At 35.3% G+C, this 18,930-nt stretch overlaps 1 protein-coding gene across 1 annotated transcript in view; it reads left to right on the top strand.

Annotated features, from left to right (window-relative positions):
- Positions 1 to 18,202, top strand: part of LOC117339858 (regulator of G-protein signaling loco-like) — an 87,411-nt gene extending 69,209 nt beyond the window's left edge. The window contains 11 exon segments of the mRNA XM_033901565.1: positions 902 to 1,084; positions 2,347 to 2,433; positions 3,000 to 3,146; positions 4,033 to 4,261; positions 4,752 to 4,948; positions 5,647 to 5,829; positions 6,152 to 6,349; positions 6,689 to 6,779; positions 10,461 to 10,666; positions 14,421 to 14,586; positions 15,036 to 18,202. Of these exon segments, the coding sequence (XP_033757456.1) occupies positions 902 to 1,084; positions 2,347 to 2,433; positions 3,000 to 3,146; positions 4,033 to 4,261; positions 4,752 to 4,948; positions 5,647 to 5,829; positions 6,152 to 6,349; positions 6,689 to 6,779; positions 10,461 to 10,666; positions 14,421 to 14,586; positions 15,036 to 16,045 (2,697 nt within the window). The 3' untranslated portion in view covers positions 16,046 to 18,202.
- The last annotated feature ends 728 nt before the right edge of the window (positions 18,203 to 18,930 follow it).

The raw sequence follows: 18,930 nt of genomic DNA, 5'->3' as shown, positions 1-18,930 counted from the left end.
GTTTTTTTTTATACAAATATTTTAATTTAATAATTAATTACTTAATTTTTAATTATATAGGGATTGCCAGGGTTGGGGAGCCCTGGGATCAACCCCCTGAACAATATTGTGTCCTCACGCAGGAGGGCTTGCTCACTGCACACAAATTAATTCTAACATAATGTAGAAGGGAAGGTAACTTTTGGCAAAATGTTCTCTTCACAAAGTCTACAAATGCTATTGTTACCAAACCTGTTTCTATTTTAATTTTAGTCTATACTTGACGGTTGATTTGAGCTTTGTTCATAATATCATACCATTGTTAAAGTTTTTGGTTAAGCTGGGGATTCACCATTATAATTTTCTAATCATACTTGTTGTCATAAGCAAATCTGGAATAAACTTATACACGGCCGTCCAAACACACATTTCATAATCTGGATTTCCCTTTTGGTTTACTTTGGATTTTGAGAAATGGGGACACAAAGACATATTATTAAATTATATATAATTCCTGTAATTATTTACATCAGATGAGGATACAGCTGAAACTACAAACATGTACTCTGGCCCTGTAGGTGTCACATTGCCAGGGCATATATCTTGCAATGTACTCCTGCCGAAATTGATAGGTGAATATTTGTTGTTTGGGCAAAGTGGTACATATGAAATTGGTTCCCTTTCTGGGAGTTATGTCCCTTTGTTCATTTTGTATAACTTGAATCATGCATCATTTATTGTACAACCTATGTTCCTAAAATGTTGTATGGTATCTGCTTAACACTGTTAAGATGGTAGAGTGTCATTGAAATCGGGCTTTGTGATGCTCTACATACAGTCTTATAAACCTGGCTCGTTTTAATTTCAAAGTAAAAATGGTCGAGATCGTAGATTAATTTTCCAGAATGTTTGTCTGTTGTAGTCTCTGGTGACCATAGAACAGGATGTTACAACCCGACAATTGTCAACAGCCAGCAGTGCTAACAACATCAACGACCATCTAGAGGAAGATGAGAAAGAAGAAGAGGAAATTGGGAGGATTGCAGGGTGGGCTGTCGGTTTTGAGAAAATGTTAAATGATGTTGGAGGATTGGCTGTTTTCACAGTGAGTGTATATATAGAGATATAAAGACAATGAGTGGTTAGTCAAGGTTAAAGGTAAAAGGTCAAAGGTTGCTCTCTATCATTTTTGAAGTCAAAGCACATATTTCATGAAATTAAAGAGTCAAATGTCATACTTCACTTTTTTTTTGAAAAAATGTTATCTTTTGTATATGTATATAATCACATACAATATACACTATACATCCTCCTAAGGGAGTTGGAGTATATCTGTGTGAGACTCCTAAGGGAGTTGGAATATATCTGTGTGAGACTCCTAAGGGAGTTGGAGTATATCTGTGAGGCTCCTAAGGGAGTGGGGGTATATCTGTGTGAGACTCCTAAGGGAGTGGGGGTATATCTGTGTGAGACTCCTAAGGGAGTGGGGGTATATCTGTGTGAGACTCCTAAGGGAGTGGGGGTATATCTGTGTGAGACTCCTAAGGGAGTGGGGGTATATCTGTGTGAGACTCCTAAGGGAGTTGGAGTATATCTGTGTGAGACTCCTAAGGGAGTGGGGGTATATCTGTGTGAGACTCCTAAGGGAGTTGGAGTATATCTGTGTGAGACTCCTAAGGGAGTTGGAGTATATCTGTGTGAGACTCCTAAGGGAGTTGGAGTATATCTGTGTGAGACTCCCAAGGGAGTTGGAGTATATCTGTGTGAGGCTCCTAAGGGAGTGGGGGTATATCTGTGTGAGACTCCTAAGGGAGTGGGGGTATATCTGTGTAAGACTCCTAAGGGAGTGGGGGTATATCTGTGTGAGACTCCTAAGGGAGTGAGGGGTATATCTGTGTTAGACTCCTAAGGGAGTGGGGGTATATCTGTGTGACACTCCTAAGGTAGTGGGGGTATATCTGTGTGAGACTCCTAAGGGAGTTGGAGTATATCTGTGTGAGACTCCTAAGGGAGTTGGAGTATATCTGTGTGAGACTCCTAAGGGAGTTGGAGTATATCTGTGTGAGACTCCTAAGGGAGTTGGAGTATATCTGTGTGAGACTCCTAAGGGAGTGGGGGTATATCTGTGTGAGACTCCTAAGGGAGTGGGGGTAATATCTGTGTGAGACTCCTAAGGGAGTTGGAGTATATCTGTGTGAGACTCCTAAGGGAGTTGGGGTATATCTGTGTGAGACTCCTAAGGGAGTGGGGGTATATCTGTGTAAGACTCCTAAGGGAGTGGGGGTATATCTGTGGGAGACTCGGCCCACTTTACCTTTATTATTGCCAGGTAGTTACAGTATAAATATGATTACTCTTTTCTTTCAGGAATTCCTAAAGAAAGAATTCAGTGAAGAGAATATCATATTCTGGAGAATTTGTGAGCAGTACAAAAGTGTATCTGACAACGACAAGGTGGGTTTTATACTATAATTTTGATGAATAAAAACCAGAACGGCCATGGATATTGCTGTTCTTGTAGTTTCTAGTTTTTAGCAGATTGTGTCACTTTTTTCAGATATTGTTCCATGTGACATGATGTCCAACTTACAAATCAATAAAATGATTCAGAGAATCGCAATCTTTGGTGAATAGAATTAAAGAAAAATAAAGTTTTTAACACATTTCTGATTACGATTTACTCAAGGATGGCTGCTGCCAAGTCAATAACACGTTACTTCAGACACAGACGACTGGAAGATTTTCTATCCTAATTGCATAACGGTAGTGAGGAATGAGCTTCATTTAAATCATGCTGAAGCTGTTTTGTTTACAAATCATCCAGCGACATTAAAAATACTTAAAACAGTTATGTTTTGTGTAATTTAAGTTAGTTGTGACCCTAGGGGCTAGATGGTGGTGAAAATATTCAGTTTTAGTCAAAATTTTGCAGAAATGAAAAGCAGATGTAACTAGTCTGTGATCCCAAAACACTAATCACAAAATGGGTGAGGATTTGAATCATTTATTCTATTCTACAGCGCAAAGTAAAGGCCAAGGAAATCTTTACAAAGCATATATCTGTGAAAGCTTCTGATCCGGTGAATATTGACCATGTTGCTCGGCAACAGGTAGAGAAACAGCTTGATCATCCCAGCAGCAGTACATTCGACAAACCACAACAAGAGGTAAATATATCTTCAAAGATGTTCGCATTCTGTTGTTTAATGTAGCAAAATCATTCAAGATTTTTGAATATGGTAGTGGTGTTGTCATGGTTACAGATGAAGGAGTGACATTCTTGATCATTGTAGATTGTGAAGAAATCATAAAATAATTCTTTTTATTTTATCAAGGAAGTATGTTTTAATAGAAAAGGAATTTGTAAGTTTCATTGTTTAAATGTTGATGTGGGTGGTCAGGTGGTACAGTGGTAACACAACTGCCTCTCACCTGGGTGTCCAGGGATCAATTCCCGTGATTGGACGCACCTGAAAAGGTATGGGCTCACCTGCCTGTCCAGGTGTGTTTTCTCCTGGTACTCGGGTTTCCACAGTGGGAACCTCCCTCATATCCATTTGGCCTAATATAATGATCAATACAAGTTGATGTAACTTGTTTTGCAATTGTTGTAAAATAAATAAAGTTTACATTATTTAAGCATTGAGAAATGCAATTTTAAGTTGGTTAGTTACATTTCCTGTGAAAATGGATAAGTGAGCAATGGCAATCACAATCCTGAAAATCACACTTCATTCTTGTCTGTGTGTATAGTGGCAGTTTAAAGCAAATGTGAATATTTCATTTAAAATATCATTATACTATTGTTTTTAATCATAGTCAATTATGTCTTGGACTTAATTTGTAAACACAATGTGTCAAGAACATGTAGTAAAGGGAAAAACAAAATTATGAGAATACCAGTAACCATAGAAACGTGGAAAGTCAAGGTCACAGAATCACATTCTTATACCTTAAAGGGCAAGTAGTCAAGACTACATAGTAACATAGTTCCTTGGCACTAGATTTACAACCACCTTATTCTACACCTTAATGCATTGTTTTTCTTGACAGATTTTTAAGCTGATGAAACAGGACAGTTACCCACGATTCCTCAAATCAGAACTGTACAAGACATACTTGATGAGAGAGATGGGAGGTGAACCGTTGGGCCTACCTAAAGATGACTTTCAGGGTATCCTGGGTGCTAAGGAGCTGAAGGAGGAAAAGAAAAAGGCAGCAAAGAGCAAGGATAACGAAGATAAGGAAAAACGGAGACGGTCTCTGTTACCATGGAGACAAAGTAAGTGAATTATAACAGAATCTGTTTTCAAAAATCTAAAATCCACATCAGATTCTGATCTGAATAAACATCCATTTACTTATATGATCTACATGTTTCAGAGTGTGAGCTTCTAAAAAACTTGAGAGAATACCAATGTTAAACTAAATAATTCTAACTAAACGTTACTGAAATTGTATTCATAATCACTCTTTGTGTCCTTGCTTTAGATATTCTGTAAATCAATTACATGATATGCGAGGAATTCAAATCCTACGCAATTATTTGCAAGAAATTAAAACCCTTTTCAATGATGCCCAACTATCGATTATTGATATTTGCAGAGTCCTTGACTCTAATTGCACATCATTTACAAATTCAAAGTAATTTCTAGATCAGCGTTAGTAAAATCATGTATTCGCAAATAATATCTGAAGAGGTAGGTACTTTGAATACCTAAAGAAATATTTTCTGGGTTTTTGTTTCATCATTTTGTCGATGCATTTTATAGAGAGCAGCAAAAATAACCTGAAAGCCACATCAGATTCTGATCTGAAGAAAAACAGCAGCAAAACAACTCATTCAACGTCATCTACAAAAGAATCAGAAGTAAACAACAACACGACAGGCACACAGAAGAAGGCAGCACCTGGACCGGGGATAGATCTCAGTACGATACGCAAGGAAGTTCAGGCCAGTACTAAAGAGGTAGGCTAAGACAGACTTACTCTACTGGTCCATATTTGGAATGCTTAGGGGGGATGGGGTTACAAGTTTTTGTTTTAAAGATGCCGCCAACTGCTTACTGCTTATAGATGATATTTCAATGCTAAAAAGGGGAAAAAAAAAAAATAAATAGCGCCCACCATAGAGAAAAATATCTTAACTTTAATGACTTTAAGACCAAATGTGATTTACCATGTATAGAGACTCGTGTTTTTTATGGTGATGTTATAAATTATTTATTTACATTAAAAGATTAAAACTGAAGCTTTAGTTGGGTCATACTAGTGTAGAGTAGGTAACTTTTGATAATAGATAACAACCTTTTATAAAGACAGCATCATTTTATCGGGATGTAATCAATTATTCATTCACATTAAAAGATTTAAAAAAAAAAAAAAAGAATTTAAAACTTTAGGAGGGTCATAATAGTGTAGAGTATGTAATTTTTGATAGTGTTTGAAAGGAGGTAATAACCTTTTATTGTTTTAATTCGATCATAATTACTCTTTGTCAGAGATGTATTACATTTAGATAATTTTGATAGATGTTGTGTACTGGCTGTAAAATGGCTGTAGGAGGCAGCTGTTCAGTGTACTGTAGTTAAGGAAGCCAGGTTGCTATAGCAACAAGGGTCCAGGTAAGAAAACCCTGACTGTAACCATCCTTGTTTTGTTTCCCAGTCCAAGGAAGATAAGGAAACTGAAGAGAACTTTAAATTCTGTCGTGTGATTTTACCGGACGGATCAACGACTGTGGTGTGTGCAAAACCAGGTCAGCGTATCCGGTCTGTTCTGGGCAAGCTTTGTGACAAACGAAGCCTTTCCATAGCTGCGGTTGATGTGTTCCTTTTGGGCTCCGACAAGGTAATAATTCAAGAACAGACTGTAGGACATGTTCAGTTCGATTAATCAGAGGTTGTAAGGGGGTATGGTAATTAATGTGTCTGTCAGTCAGTCTCTCTTCTACCTCTACACAATGTCCTAATTTCTGTTTGGCTGACTCCTCTTTAGAATTCTGTTTGGCCGATTCCTCTTTAGAATTCTGTTTGGCCGATTCCTTTTTAGAATTCTGTTTGGCCGATTTCTCTTTAGAATTCTGTTTGGCTGATTCCTCTTTTGAATATATTTCGCTCTATCTGAAATGCTGTCTATGTATTATCCTAACAATTTGAAATGTTTGTTTCAGCCCCTTGACCTCTCAGAAGACATATCAACGTTAGGGTCACGAGAGGTCATGATTGAGAGACGTGTGTTGTTCCGTATGGATTTACCCAACAGAAAGTCTATAGGGGTGAAGGCCAAACCTAACAGATCCATCAGAGATGTATTCAAACCTATACTCAACAAGTATGGCTTCAAGCTCGACGGTATATGTGTTGAGTTGGTAAGTTGCTGAATACATTTTTTTCCACTGGAAATATTCTTAAATGAAATAAGGAAATAAAAAAAAAATGTATTTAAATACATTTCATCTACAATGTGGGGGTTATTTCTACGACCAATACACCTATTTTTCTTTAGCACATAAATACATCACAAAACAACATGTGTGGAGAAATTTTCAGACGAATGGCCTTGGCATGTCTAGTGTAAATTCACCCTTGTGTTAATTTCCACATTTACAGAATTAAATATATTCTCCAATGGGTCATCAGCTTCTATGTAAATTTCAAAATGTATATTTGAATGTCCGAGATCTTAAGTTATCGCTATTCTGTTTTAGTCTGGTCAGCCGGGGATGGTTGATATTGATGCCCAGGTGTCCACCATAGATAACCAAAGAGTGCTCATCAAACATCACGAGGAATGCATAGGTAAGTCACCATGACAACGAAACTGTCACATGACGTCTGGGTTCAGCCCACTCATCACACTCACCACTGTCATCGCCGTCATCATCATCATCATCATCATCATCATCATCATCATCTCTTCAAAACATTTTGTCTTCACCTTGTCATCAGTTTTCTTCACACATTTTTTACACATCCACGCAATCCTTGTAGCTCAATTTTTCATCACAACTTAAACATAAATCACTATGAATCATACTGCTTCTTTCACTTCAGTCATTCATCAATTTCTTGTCATCCATTACCAATTTATTATTGTTTAATAGTTCATTTACTATGAAGATGATTTATATTCTTTACAACAATAGAATATTTAAAAAAAAAAAATTTCGGTACAAAATGATCAAACATAATATTTTCTATTTAATCTTCTTTGGAGAGTTTTGAAATTTTGTAAAAGGTAAAATGTTATATTGGGTACAAAATGATAAAATATAGTTTTTCTTATTAATTGATATTTATAGATTTGTTTCTCTCGAATTTGTGGATTTGATGTTTGTGATCAGGGTTGATGGTGCTATATAGGGGAGGTAACTCTTTAAGAGTTAGGAATACAAGTTAAGACTTTTAATAGTGCACACAGCTAGTCCAATTCATATTCAACTCCCATTGTCCCAGTACCAAGTATAAATGAAAAAAAAAAAAAATGAATTTCATGCATGAGTGATTCTTTAAATTTCCAATGAAATAATAAATATGGACGTAGAGGCCTTGTTTTCCAGTACCAATTTACTATCTTGCCTATTATTGGCATTCTAAAATTGTTAATATATTGTCCATTTAAAATTGTAATAAAATACTTGTGTACTGTGACAACCTCATATATGGTAATATGTTTCCCTAAGTATATATATTATATTCTATATACCCTATATATATATAAGGTGATGGCTGAACCTTCCCAGTGTTATATTGAAACTTGTCACAGCTATATAAAACAAAATTGACATTTCACCTAAAGTAACACAACAGACTGGCCCAGAACAATGACTGAGCCAGTCCATTGCAGAAACTGGTGGTTGTAAGGCTTAATACACAGTGATGGAGCTAGGGCACTATAGATAGTCTTACAAAAAAATTTGTATCTAAAGTTTTCGATTTTGTTTTGAAAAACATTTTGAGTATATCAAATGTCTAAAACTTGCTACAATTTTGTAAATGTGTGCATAACCAAATTCAAACTGCTTAAGTATAATGATGAATTAGCTGAAGTACTTGTCGTAGAAGACAATGTAAAGAAAGTGTAATTAGTGCAATCATAATTGGCAAAATACTTCTAGCCGGAAAAATTAGAAAAGATTACAGTTAAAATCTGTACTTTAACAACATGCCAACACTTCATCACTGGATATGACAGAACCTTATACATAGAACTATTCTCATACTCGTGTGAAAACTGCTCTCACCTTTCAGGTGACTCATATGATACTATCAAAGCAATATAGGCAAAACATTAAAAACAAAAAATTGGCTTTTACACTGCTTCTTTATTATAGGATTATCATCTTTTGACCTGGCAGTTTCTATCATTGAGTATGAGGATAGTTTTATGAATACATCTCCAGCTTTTAATATGACTTTAACCAGAGTTTACAAATTTGTTTTGTTTATTTTTGATGTTTTAATACATTTATTTTCAATCATTGTTAATCATACTAATATATGTGGACTGTTTTATATTGAATTAAGAGATAACAGAGGTGTATTTATGTATCAAGTTAACATCAAAAGTTTAAGTCACATTTGCTAACAAATGTATTGCACTGTTGTGTCAATGAGGAAGGAAAAGTGTATCATGCATTCAGTTTAATACTACATAACTTTATATATGGTAACTGACTCGACCTGGAAATAGAACCATCCCTTGTTAAACATGTTCTACCAATTATCAGCCCATGTGACATGATGCTCAGTGATACAGAGATGAAAATGTTCAGCCGATTGGCTGATTTCAGCCTTTTTGAGAATATCAGTGTAATGTAAACTTGTAATTTTTCCCATTGAAAAGATTGAGTAATCTAATTTTCAGCCTTTTTGCCCATAGTCCATTTTCATCTCTGGTGATATCACTGTCTGTTATCAGACCAGAACATAATCATACCCCTAAACTCGGCGTTCTGTCCAAACTCCCGTGAAGTTAGGTTTCATCTAAGGCATTTGATATTCTATACAAATTCCCAATAAGTATTTAATAAATAATAATCCAAATTTCATATTAATGATCAAAACAACTTAACAACGATTGATCTAAATACATGTAGCCTAAATTAGATCATCGATTGATCTAAATACATGTAGCCTAAATCAGATCATCGATTGATCTAAATACATGTAGCCTAAATCAGATCATCGATTGATCTAAATACATGTAGCCTAAATTAGATGATCTGACCACATGGGAATATTACACAAGGCTAAAATGATGATAAAAATGCTCAACTTTTTACACACAAGTGTAATTTATTTTCTCTCTCCTTTTCTTTTTGGTTATAGAATATCAAATGCTTTTTGTTCCACAGATGATACTCAAATGTATTTATAAGTAAGTGATACATATAAACTTCTTGATAATGAGGATACACTTTCCCTTGTCTCATTGATAACTGAAGTAGGTAGTATTGGGTTTAAAAACAATAATCATGGATGTCTGAATACCCACCAATAAGAATGTCAACAGAACTCCCTCCCTGTCAGATGTCACCTGTTCCTGTGAACGTCTCTCTATAAATGTCAACAGAACTCCCTCCCTGTCAGATGTCACCTGTTCCTGTGAACATCTCTCTATAAATGTCAACAGAACTCCCTCCCTGTCAGATGTCACCTGTTCCTGTGAACGTCTCTCTATAAATGTCAACAGAACTCCCTCCCTGTCAGATGTCACCTGTTCCTGTGAACGTCTCTCTATAAAGATCAGATATGTCTACTAAAGTTTCTCACTGTCAGACTTTGGACTCATGTGAACTCCTGTCTATAAAGATATATCCCTTCCTGAGTAACATATTGCAATATTTTGCAATTGTGATCATTGTGTTCATTGTTGAAAAAAAAAAAAAAAAAAGAGAAAAAAATAAATAAAAGAAAATAAGATAAAAAAAATACCACCAATTCTCATGGCAATTGAGTGGTTGTTTAAATTTTAATTCACATTCTCAAATTATAACAAAAGATAGAGAGACAATAGATAGACAAGATGTCCCCACTATCTCAGACATCCATGTATATTGTTGGTCATGATCCTTGGTAACTAACTATCTACTGTCAACAAACACTGTCAGTTTACACATACTTATGTTTTACTGGAACAATATTAAAGAAATCCAGTCAAAATATGATGAAAAGATAATAAACTTTAATTTGGCAATCCTTTGAGTTTTCCAAGCAAGAATATAGATTCATATTCTGCCACACGTTTCCATGCAAGTCCTAAATAAGTTTAGAAATGGCTTTTGTCAAGGATTTTCAAAAATGTCTCATATGTGACTTGATAAACATCCAAATTCCATGAATTCTTGGCAATGAGAATTCTGAATCAAGTTGTATCTTCTTTGGCCACTTGGGAGAGTTTGTTGACAGTATAATTTACATATAACCTTACACACCTAATATATGCATGTTGTTGATCCTTGTTTATTTGCCTAACAGCCATCAGTAGAAATGAGGGGTTTCGGTCTAAACGGACACAGCTAGTGGTTAAATATCCCCCTGATTTCCATGTAAACTCCAGTCAAGAAAGCACCTCTCTTGATGTGATCACAAATCAAATATTTGAGGATTTAATGAGGGGAAAATCTGAGGTGGCTCATAACTTTGATGAACTTGGAATTCTAGATCCTGAGAAGTCTCCACAGGTAAGTTACCTCTGTAGTGTGCCTAACTGCTTTGTGGTACAGATGTAGTGACTGTCACAGCAACTCTTGTAATCTGGTTTCCATGGTAACCACAGCCTAATAACCTACCCATCACAGAAAACTATTAAATTTTTGCTTTAATTTCTTATATTGATATATCATATCTCTTAGAATGCTTTAGTTGCTTCTTACATATATTCATTAAATGGGCTATTTTTAGATTTTACTTCATTAACTCGGAGGAATGGCTTATTGTAGAAGAATCTGGTTGATTTTCTTTAATCATTAGAAACTCGGAAATGGTTAGTTGTTAAAAAATCTGAATAATACTCCAGAGATTAGTAGATGTGTGTTGCAGTTTTCATTATTAACTTAAAAACACTTCTATAATTAAAGTCGTACATTCCAATTATTTGTCAGAATTTTTTCACATCAACACTAAATATATTTGTTTGATGAATGACCAGGCACACTGTCGTTTTAACAAACAATTACATTACACAAGTAAAAACAAATGTGACCTTTACATTATACAGGTACTGATGTAACACTTATATTACACAACAATTGATGTACATTACTTGGGTATTAATGAAATATTTACATTACACAAATACTTATATACCATATTTATCTCCACAAATATACTCTGCCTAAAAATAATTCCCTTATCCATTATTGCAGAATCATCATTTTAAAATAGTAAACTAAAAGTAGTTCACAAATTAGTCCTCCCCAAACTTTAATGCTTAACTTTTACACTTAATTTGAGGATAAATACGGTAAGCTTTTACACTTAATTTGAGGATAAATACGGTAAGCTTTTACACTTGGAGGATGCTTATTTGAGGATAAATACGATTAACTTTTACAACAGGGGAGGGGGATTGTTTGAAGATAAATATGGAAAATATTTTATTACAGAAAGGCATGGCAGAATTTTTTAAACAACAAACATGAATTTTCTAAATACCAGGTAGATGAAGACACATGTTCATCTTAACATGGATACAATATACCTATAATCAGATCACTAAAACTCTTGGATGACATACAATATTTACTACACATTGCATGAGCCTAGTTGACCTAGACAAGTGCTCTTTTGGGTTATTGAAAGGTAAGACTGCCAAATGACTGATCTGCAAGGAACATGGATCAGTCCCCAAAAATGCTTACCACATGCTTTAGTGAAATAACATTCTAACTGTGGTTCAAAATGTCCTAGTAAATTGACAGTAGCTCAGACATGCCACACTTCTTTTACTAGCATGATATAATATACTTCTCGTTTAAATGATTCAATTTAAAAAGAAAATACTCTAAATTACATTTACCTAGTATTATCAAGATTGAAAGAACTTCAAACTACTATTTCATATTTTGTTGAATCATTATAATTCAAACTATTAGGTATTTTTTATCTTATAATTGAATTATTTTCCATTTAACTGATTTATTAAGATAGTCTTAAAAATTTGAATAAGGTATTAGTTTATTTCAACATATTTTTAATTTGGTTCATGAGAACAAATTTGTTTTTGTAATTGATTCAAGACTGTTAATTACAAATGAGTAAGTGTTTGTGAAATGTTTAATTTTGCTGATCAAAACCTAGGACCATTGCATTTGACAAGGACTATATGGGTATGTTGAAAATATTTTGGGATGATGTGGGTGTTTAAACAGTGTAAGAATTAACAATGGAGTTCAAATAAACAGTGGTGATCATCAGAATGTATTAAGATATTTTCAGGACTAAAAAATATGTATTGTAAGTAAAACTTAATTCCAGAACTTAAAATAGAAATAATATAGTGTATCAAGATTGCCAGTTGTTAATTAAGGTGTTAGTTAGAAAGGAAGATAACTTGTTGTCATTTGGAAGTCTTTGGGAGAGGACTGAGGTAAATTTAGTCTTTGGGAGAGGAGTGGGGTAAATTTAGTCTTTGGGAGAGGAGTGGGGTAAATTTAGTCTTTGGGAGAGGAGTGGGGTAAATTTAATCTTTGGGAAATGAGTGGGGTAAATTTAGTCTTTGAGAGAGGAGTGGGGTAAATTTAGTCTTTGGGAGAGTAGTGAGGTAAATTTAGTCTTTGGGAGAGGAGTGGGGTAAATTTAGTCTTTGGGAGAGTAGTGAGGTAAATTTAGTCTTTGGAAGAGAAGTGAGATAAATTTAGTCTTTGGGAGAGTAGTGAGGTAAATTTAGTCTTTGGAAGAGAAGTGAGATAAATTTAGTATTTGGGAGAGGAGTGGGGTAAATTTAGTCTTTGGTAGTGGAATGGGGTAAATTTAGTCTTTGGGAGAGGAGTGGGGTAAATTTAGTCTTTGGGAGAGGAGTGGGGTAAATTGAGTCTTTGGGAGAGAAGTGAGATAAATTTAGTCTTTGGGAGAGTAGTGAGGTAAATTTAGTCTTTGGGAGAGGAGTGGGGTAAATTTAGTCTTTGGGAGAGGAGTGGGGTAAATTTAGTCTTTGGGAGAGGAGTGGGGTAAATTTAGTCTTTGGGAGAGGAGTGGGGTAAATTGAGTCTTTGGGAGAGAAGTGAGATAAATTTAGTCTTTGGGAGAGTAGTGAGGTAAATTTAGTCTTTGGGAGAGGAGTGGGGTAAATTTAGTCTTTGGGGGAGGAGTGGGGTAAATTTAGTCTTTGGGAGAGGAGTGGGGTAAATTTAGTCTTTGGGAGAGGAGTGGGGTAAATTTAGTCTTTGGGAGAGGAGTGGGGTAAATTGAGTCTTTGGGAGAGGAGTGGGGTAAATTTAGTCTTTGGGAGAGTAGTGAGGTAAATTTAATCTTTGGGAGAGGAGTGGGATAAATTTAGTCTTTGGGAGAGTAGTGAGGTAAATTTAGTCTTTGGGAGAGGAGTGGGGTAAATTTAGTCTTTGGGAGAGGAGTGGGGTAAATTTAGTCTTTGGGAGAGGAGTGGGGTAAATTTAGTCTTTGGGAGAGGAGTGAGGTAAATTTAGTTCCTTGAGAAGGTTTGATTTAGTTTAGTACTGTTTAACGTTCAATCAACAGTGATGGTCATTTAAGGAGGGCCTCCCTGTGTGCGATATGTATACCTGTGGTGATGTGTGTATTTTTTGGGGGCTGCGGTAAGTGCGGAATTGATGCCAATTTTATAGTGTTACCTCACTGAAATATACAGCTGATGTCACCCAGCAGGACACTCCACCCAGTCACATTATACTTACAACGGGCGAACCAGTTGTCCCACTCCCAAAATATTGAGTTTTAAGCAGCAATAGAAAACTACCATTTTTAGAGACTTTGCAAAGGGGGCAGAAGGTACAATTTTTGTGCCCTACCTGCAGGGCAATATTTAGAACAGAATAGGAAGGAGATCAGTTAAGTTTCTTGAGAAAGAAGGAGGTCATTAAGTTTCTCAAGAAAGAATGAGGTCAATTAAGTTTCTGAAGAAAACAAAAAGGTCGTTTTAGATTTTAGTGTCTTAACTGATTGTAGAAGAAAGAAGATAATTAACTGACATTGAATAAAAGGAAGGGAGGTAACTTTGAAATCTTCAATATGGAGTGAATTGAGATATATTTCATGTTTTTTGTAAAAAGAAAGGGCTAACTTAGTGGATAGAAGAGTGGTCAGTAATGTTTTATGAATTTGGGGAAGGTAGGTACATTTGATTTCTTATTATGGAAGAAAGGTGATTTTGTTATGATTTTCTTAAGTTTTTTATATTGCTTTAAAATTTTTTAAAAATCTAATCAATGTATTATACTCATGTTATTATCTTTGATACAGGTTCAGCGGAAAGGCAGCGGCGATCATCGCTCTTTGGGTTTATTTGGCCTCCTGAGAAAAGAGTCTCAGGGAGGAAAGGTAGCGGAGATGCCAAAAGTGAAGGGCAAGCACAAAGTTACGTTTAATCTGCAGAAGAACCAAACGCGTAAAGCCGCAGCCCGTGATGGTAAGTTTTACCAGAATGCCGTGTACTCATAATAGGGATTGTTGACTGTTCTAGTACGTTTGACTTCACAATTTAAGTTCAAGGAGGGCTTATTTGCAAACCACTTTACACATACTATTTTGAAATTGATGATTCTTTGAATATGAAGAAAGAGGCTTCTTTGTGAGCAGGGGCTTATTTGATAAATACAGTATTAGTTAGTGCATTGGTTAGCCAATGTCTTACAGTTAAAATTAACGTTAACTTGTAAACTGAATTAACAGTTAAACCAAAACATTATACACCCATAAAACCCATACTCCAGTTATTACTGGAGTAATGGGTAAAACAGCTATGCAAGTGATAAAAAAAAAAAAAAAAGATCAGACTTTTCCCCCTCTGTTATGCCTAGAATGCCATACTAAAGTTTCCTATATGATGCACTTAATTTTTACCTGTATGATTTACAGATGATCAGTTTTTGGACCTGCTGTCCAAAGTCCAAAGTGGTCGACTTGATGACCAAAGAGGACTGGAAACACAGAATTCAGAAATACCAGAATTCTTGCAGAATAAATCCCATCATCCCTCAGGGCGGGAAAGTGCCCCGCCTGTTCTTTCTGGAGGTCGAGCCAGAGCAGACGACTACATAAAAAACAACCATGAAAAGTATGTGTCTTATACGCGAGGGCAGATGACGGCTCGACCTTCGTCAGTGTCGCTGGACTCCATGACCTTTGACCGACGCAACAGTAAGACAGACAAGGACAAGTTTGAGAGTGGAGACTTTGATTCGTGTAATATAGATTCACCTGGAAATGCTGTCCAGCACGGGAATCAAAGTTTTAGCTCGGATGGTGTGATTCCTTCCAATGCAGAAGCACAGGAATTTTTCCAAGCCCCCGTCCCAGACTGTGCAGATTTTGATGATCCTTGTATGGCGGAAAAAAGTCTACGGGACATTGGATTTGACTATAGTTTTAATATGTACCAGGCAAAGGCCTGGGGCTATTCGCGTCACAATCCATACGCCCAACAGAAATTATCGTCACTGGGAAATGAAACGCCCACTAATGAGGATTCAGCTTTTCTTGACGAGACCCTCACCCCAAATGACCCTGACTTTGACAACACATTAATAAGTTCACCTGTTCAAGGTCACATAAGGTCTTTATCAGTGCCAGTGTCACTTCATTCCCCAGCAAGCAAAGGTGGCAAGTCGAGAGAAAATGGACTCGTTCAAACAAGTACGCCTCTCACATCGAAATCGGACATAGTGCAAAAAATCACCCCACTCTCGCAAAAATCCGAGATAAGAAATGGAATCGGGGATCTAATGTCAGGCAAAACTTACAGCTCAGGTGTAGGTCATAGTTCAGCATTCCACCAACCCACCACGCAAATAACGTCACCACAGTCCGACAATAAACCAGTCGTCATAGACCTAGGCGATTCGGAAACGAACATTACATTTGTGTGAATAATTGTTTACCCTGTAAGTCACTGTTCATTCAAGGGGTGCAATTTCAGCAACTATGAAATGTAATTTTCTCAAAGTCTTTATTTTCGTTACTTTCTATTTTTCATCTTAAAGAGTAAAGCTTTAATCAAGAAAATAACTTCATTAATGTAAATATATTTATGTATATAGATATACAGATATATTAATTTCAGGAAAAAATGTCTCAGTGCTATTTAGCCAAGGAATACAGAAGTATTGGATTGTTTATATATTTTTGTAAAAGTTTGTGCAAGTTGAAATTTGGATCAACTTTTGTTTATCTGGAAATATTTTGTGAATTAAACAGAAAAAAATACTACCATTCCAGTATATCTCCACACAACCTTAAGTTTAACATTTGAATAAGAAGAGAATGATATGACTGAAGTCAACTTTGCAGTATATTACTGACCTGTATAAATTTATTTATAATGTAATGTTCTCATGTGGGCTCTAGTTTGAATAACCAAGTTAAATGTGTAAATATAAGGGACATTGTGAATACAATATTGGTATATCTTATATTCTCATTAACGTGATGCCCTCAATCCTGAACTGCATGGGGAAATGTGAAATTTTCATTTCTATTGACAGTATTGTGGGAGATATTTCAAGAATTGCAGATTAAAAAAATGCTTTAAAAACAATGAGGGGAACGTTTCAAAAACTGCAAGGTATTGTGGTAGATGTTTGAAAAACTCAGTAAGTTATTGTGGGAAAATTACAAAAGTTGAGGAATTGTGGGAAATATTTGAAAAACTGTAAAGGTATTATGGAAGATGCTTAAAAATTACTGCAAGGCATTGTGGAAATATATATAAAAAAAGTAAGGTATAGTGGAAATATTTGAAAAATTACACGGTATTGAAGAAATTATTCAAAAATAGATTTATTGTGGAAATATTTAAAAATTGCAAGGTATTGTGCAAAATGTTTTAAAAACTGTAAGGTATCCTGGAAATGACTGACACCATCTTGAAAGAGAAGAAACTGAGAGCCAATTACTGCCTTCCTATATGTGTTACCAGTTCAACTCAATTAATGTATGGTTTGTAATTACACTGATATCGGGCTAGTAATGCTATAAAATGGAATACATTTGTATTAAATGACATATCTTTTCAGAATACCTTTGAGGACACATTTTTAGTCCTTCCTTGATTCATGAAATCCTATTACAACAATTCATGTTCTGGTTGGAGACTCAGGCTGTTGTAACAAAAAAAAAAAACAAAAAAACTTTTCAACACAAAAGAAAAGCTCACAGTAACTTTTCAACAATTTTCACAACTCCTAAAGCTTGGTTTTGACACCAAATCCTGTTACAAGTTATACAGCTTCAAGTCAAAGTCTATATAAACATGAGAAACTGATTTGAGACTCGTTCAATGCCTCCTGTGACATTTTCAGGTCATCTGAGACAAATTCTCTCGTCATCATTCTAATGGCCTTTTGTTTTGACTTGCCACATACTCCCCCATATGATGTGTGTGTTGGATTCCAGTTGTGGAACCATTTTGTATGTTAAAGGTGCTAAATTTTGTATAAATATTTTCAATATATAATTTTGAAAAGTTTTATCATTCAAGAGAATGGATATGTAGTTTGAATTATGAATTGGATTGTTAAAGATGTCTTAGAGGCGATGTTTGTATGTAAGCTAATGAGAGCTAGTGAAAGTGTGTGGAAAACCGTGAGCTTATTGACGGTTTAGATATACATTGTATATCAAAGTGATATTTGATAATGTTGGCAAAGAAAGCTACAAGATAGTTAAGGATTTGATACTTGGTTGATGGTGGATGAAATTATGAATGTTAGTTAAATGATGCAAGTTTAACATCAATGATAATATGCACAGGAGAAAATTAGTGAGATGAAATTGTAAGAAGCAAGTCTCAGATGGCAAAGCTAATATTGTATGCAAATAAGATGGATTCTGACAAAAAGATTAGTATAGAGTGCAGATAATTTTGATACAGTGGATTTGAATGTTTAAAATGTGAATTAGTGATGTTACTATGGTAACAGTGTGTGAAGTTATGTAAAACTGTTGTGAATTCATGTTAATGTTTTAAAATATTTAAATATTTTATTTTATGATGATGAGTACTAAATAAAAGTACATGATAAACACTCAAGTGTTTTGTTCTCATATTTCTAAAACAAAAGGCTTTCTGGGCCTGTGTTTTTACCTATTTCAAAGCTCTGAAGGGAAGATTTTTTATGTGATTCAATTGCAATCTGATTAAAATGCAGATCATTATACATTACATTAAGAAGATCTGACAGACTGACAGTATTAGTTACACAGTTAATCAGTTTACAGTAATTATATAAGCCTCACCTTTTGAGACCGGATATTTTTCTGTATCAGGTCACTAACAAACTGTGTAATAAATTTATCCTGCTGAAGGCTTATACCCCCGTAATTGATTAGATAAAATACTTTCAAGCGTTTTTCAGTCAATTCATCTTCTATGAAGTCTGTAATAGCAACCATGAATGTTATTGAATGGAGAGTTCTTTCAGGAATGGAAACTCGCCACTGACGTGGAATTGATTTCTTGTGACGTGATATAGATTTTCAGTAACCTGATATGGGATCATCAAGGAACATCATGTGATGTTGTTTTAACCAATGGGGTGGTGAGATTTTTGCTGTCAGCGGGGTAATGGCAAGTATGGGGTCATGTTCAGATGACCTTTAAACCAACCGAGTCTGTTAATGTTTCCCTTCAGCACCTATCGTGGTTGGTCTTTCTGCCATTAATAGTTCCCGAGTGTTCCGAATGTCAATCGAGCCAAGATGGCAGTACCCATTGCAAGTCACTTCATGCCCAAAACAATGTATTTGTAGGACA

This window comes from Pecten maximus, chromosome 12, assembly GCF_902652985.1.
Source record: "Pecten maximus chromosome 12, xPecMax1.1, whole genome shotgun sequence".
Lineage (NCBI taxonomy): Eukaryota > Metazoa > Mollusca > Bivalvia > Pectinida > Pectinidae > Pecten > Pecten maximus.
The sequence above is the reverse complement of the archived record's forward strand: the minus strand, read 5'-3'. Positions and strand labels throughout refer to the sequence as shown.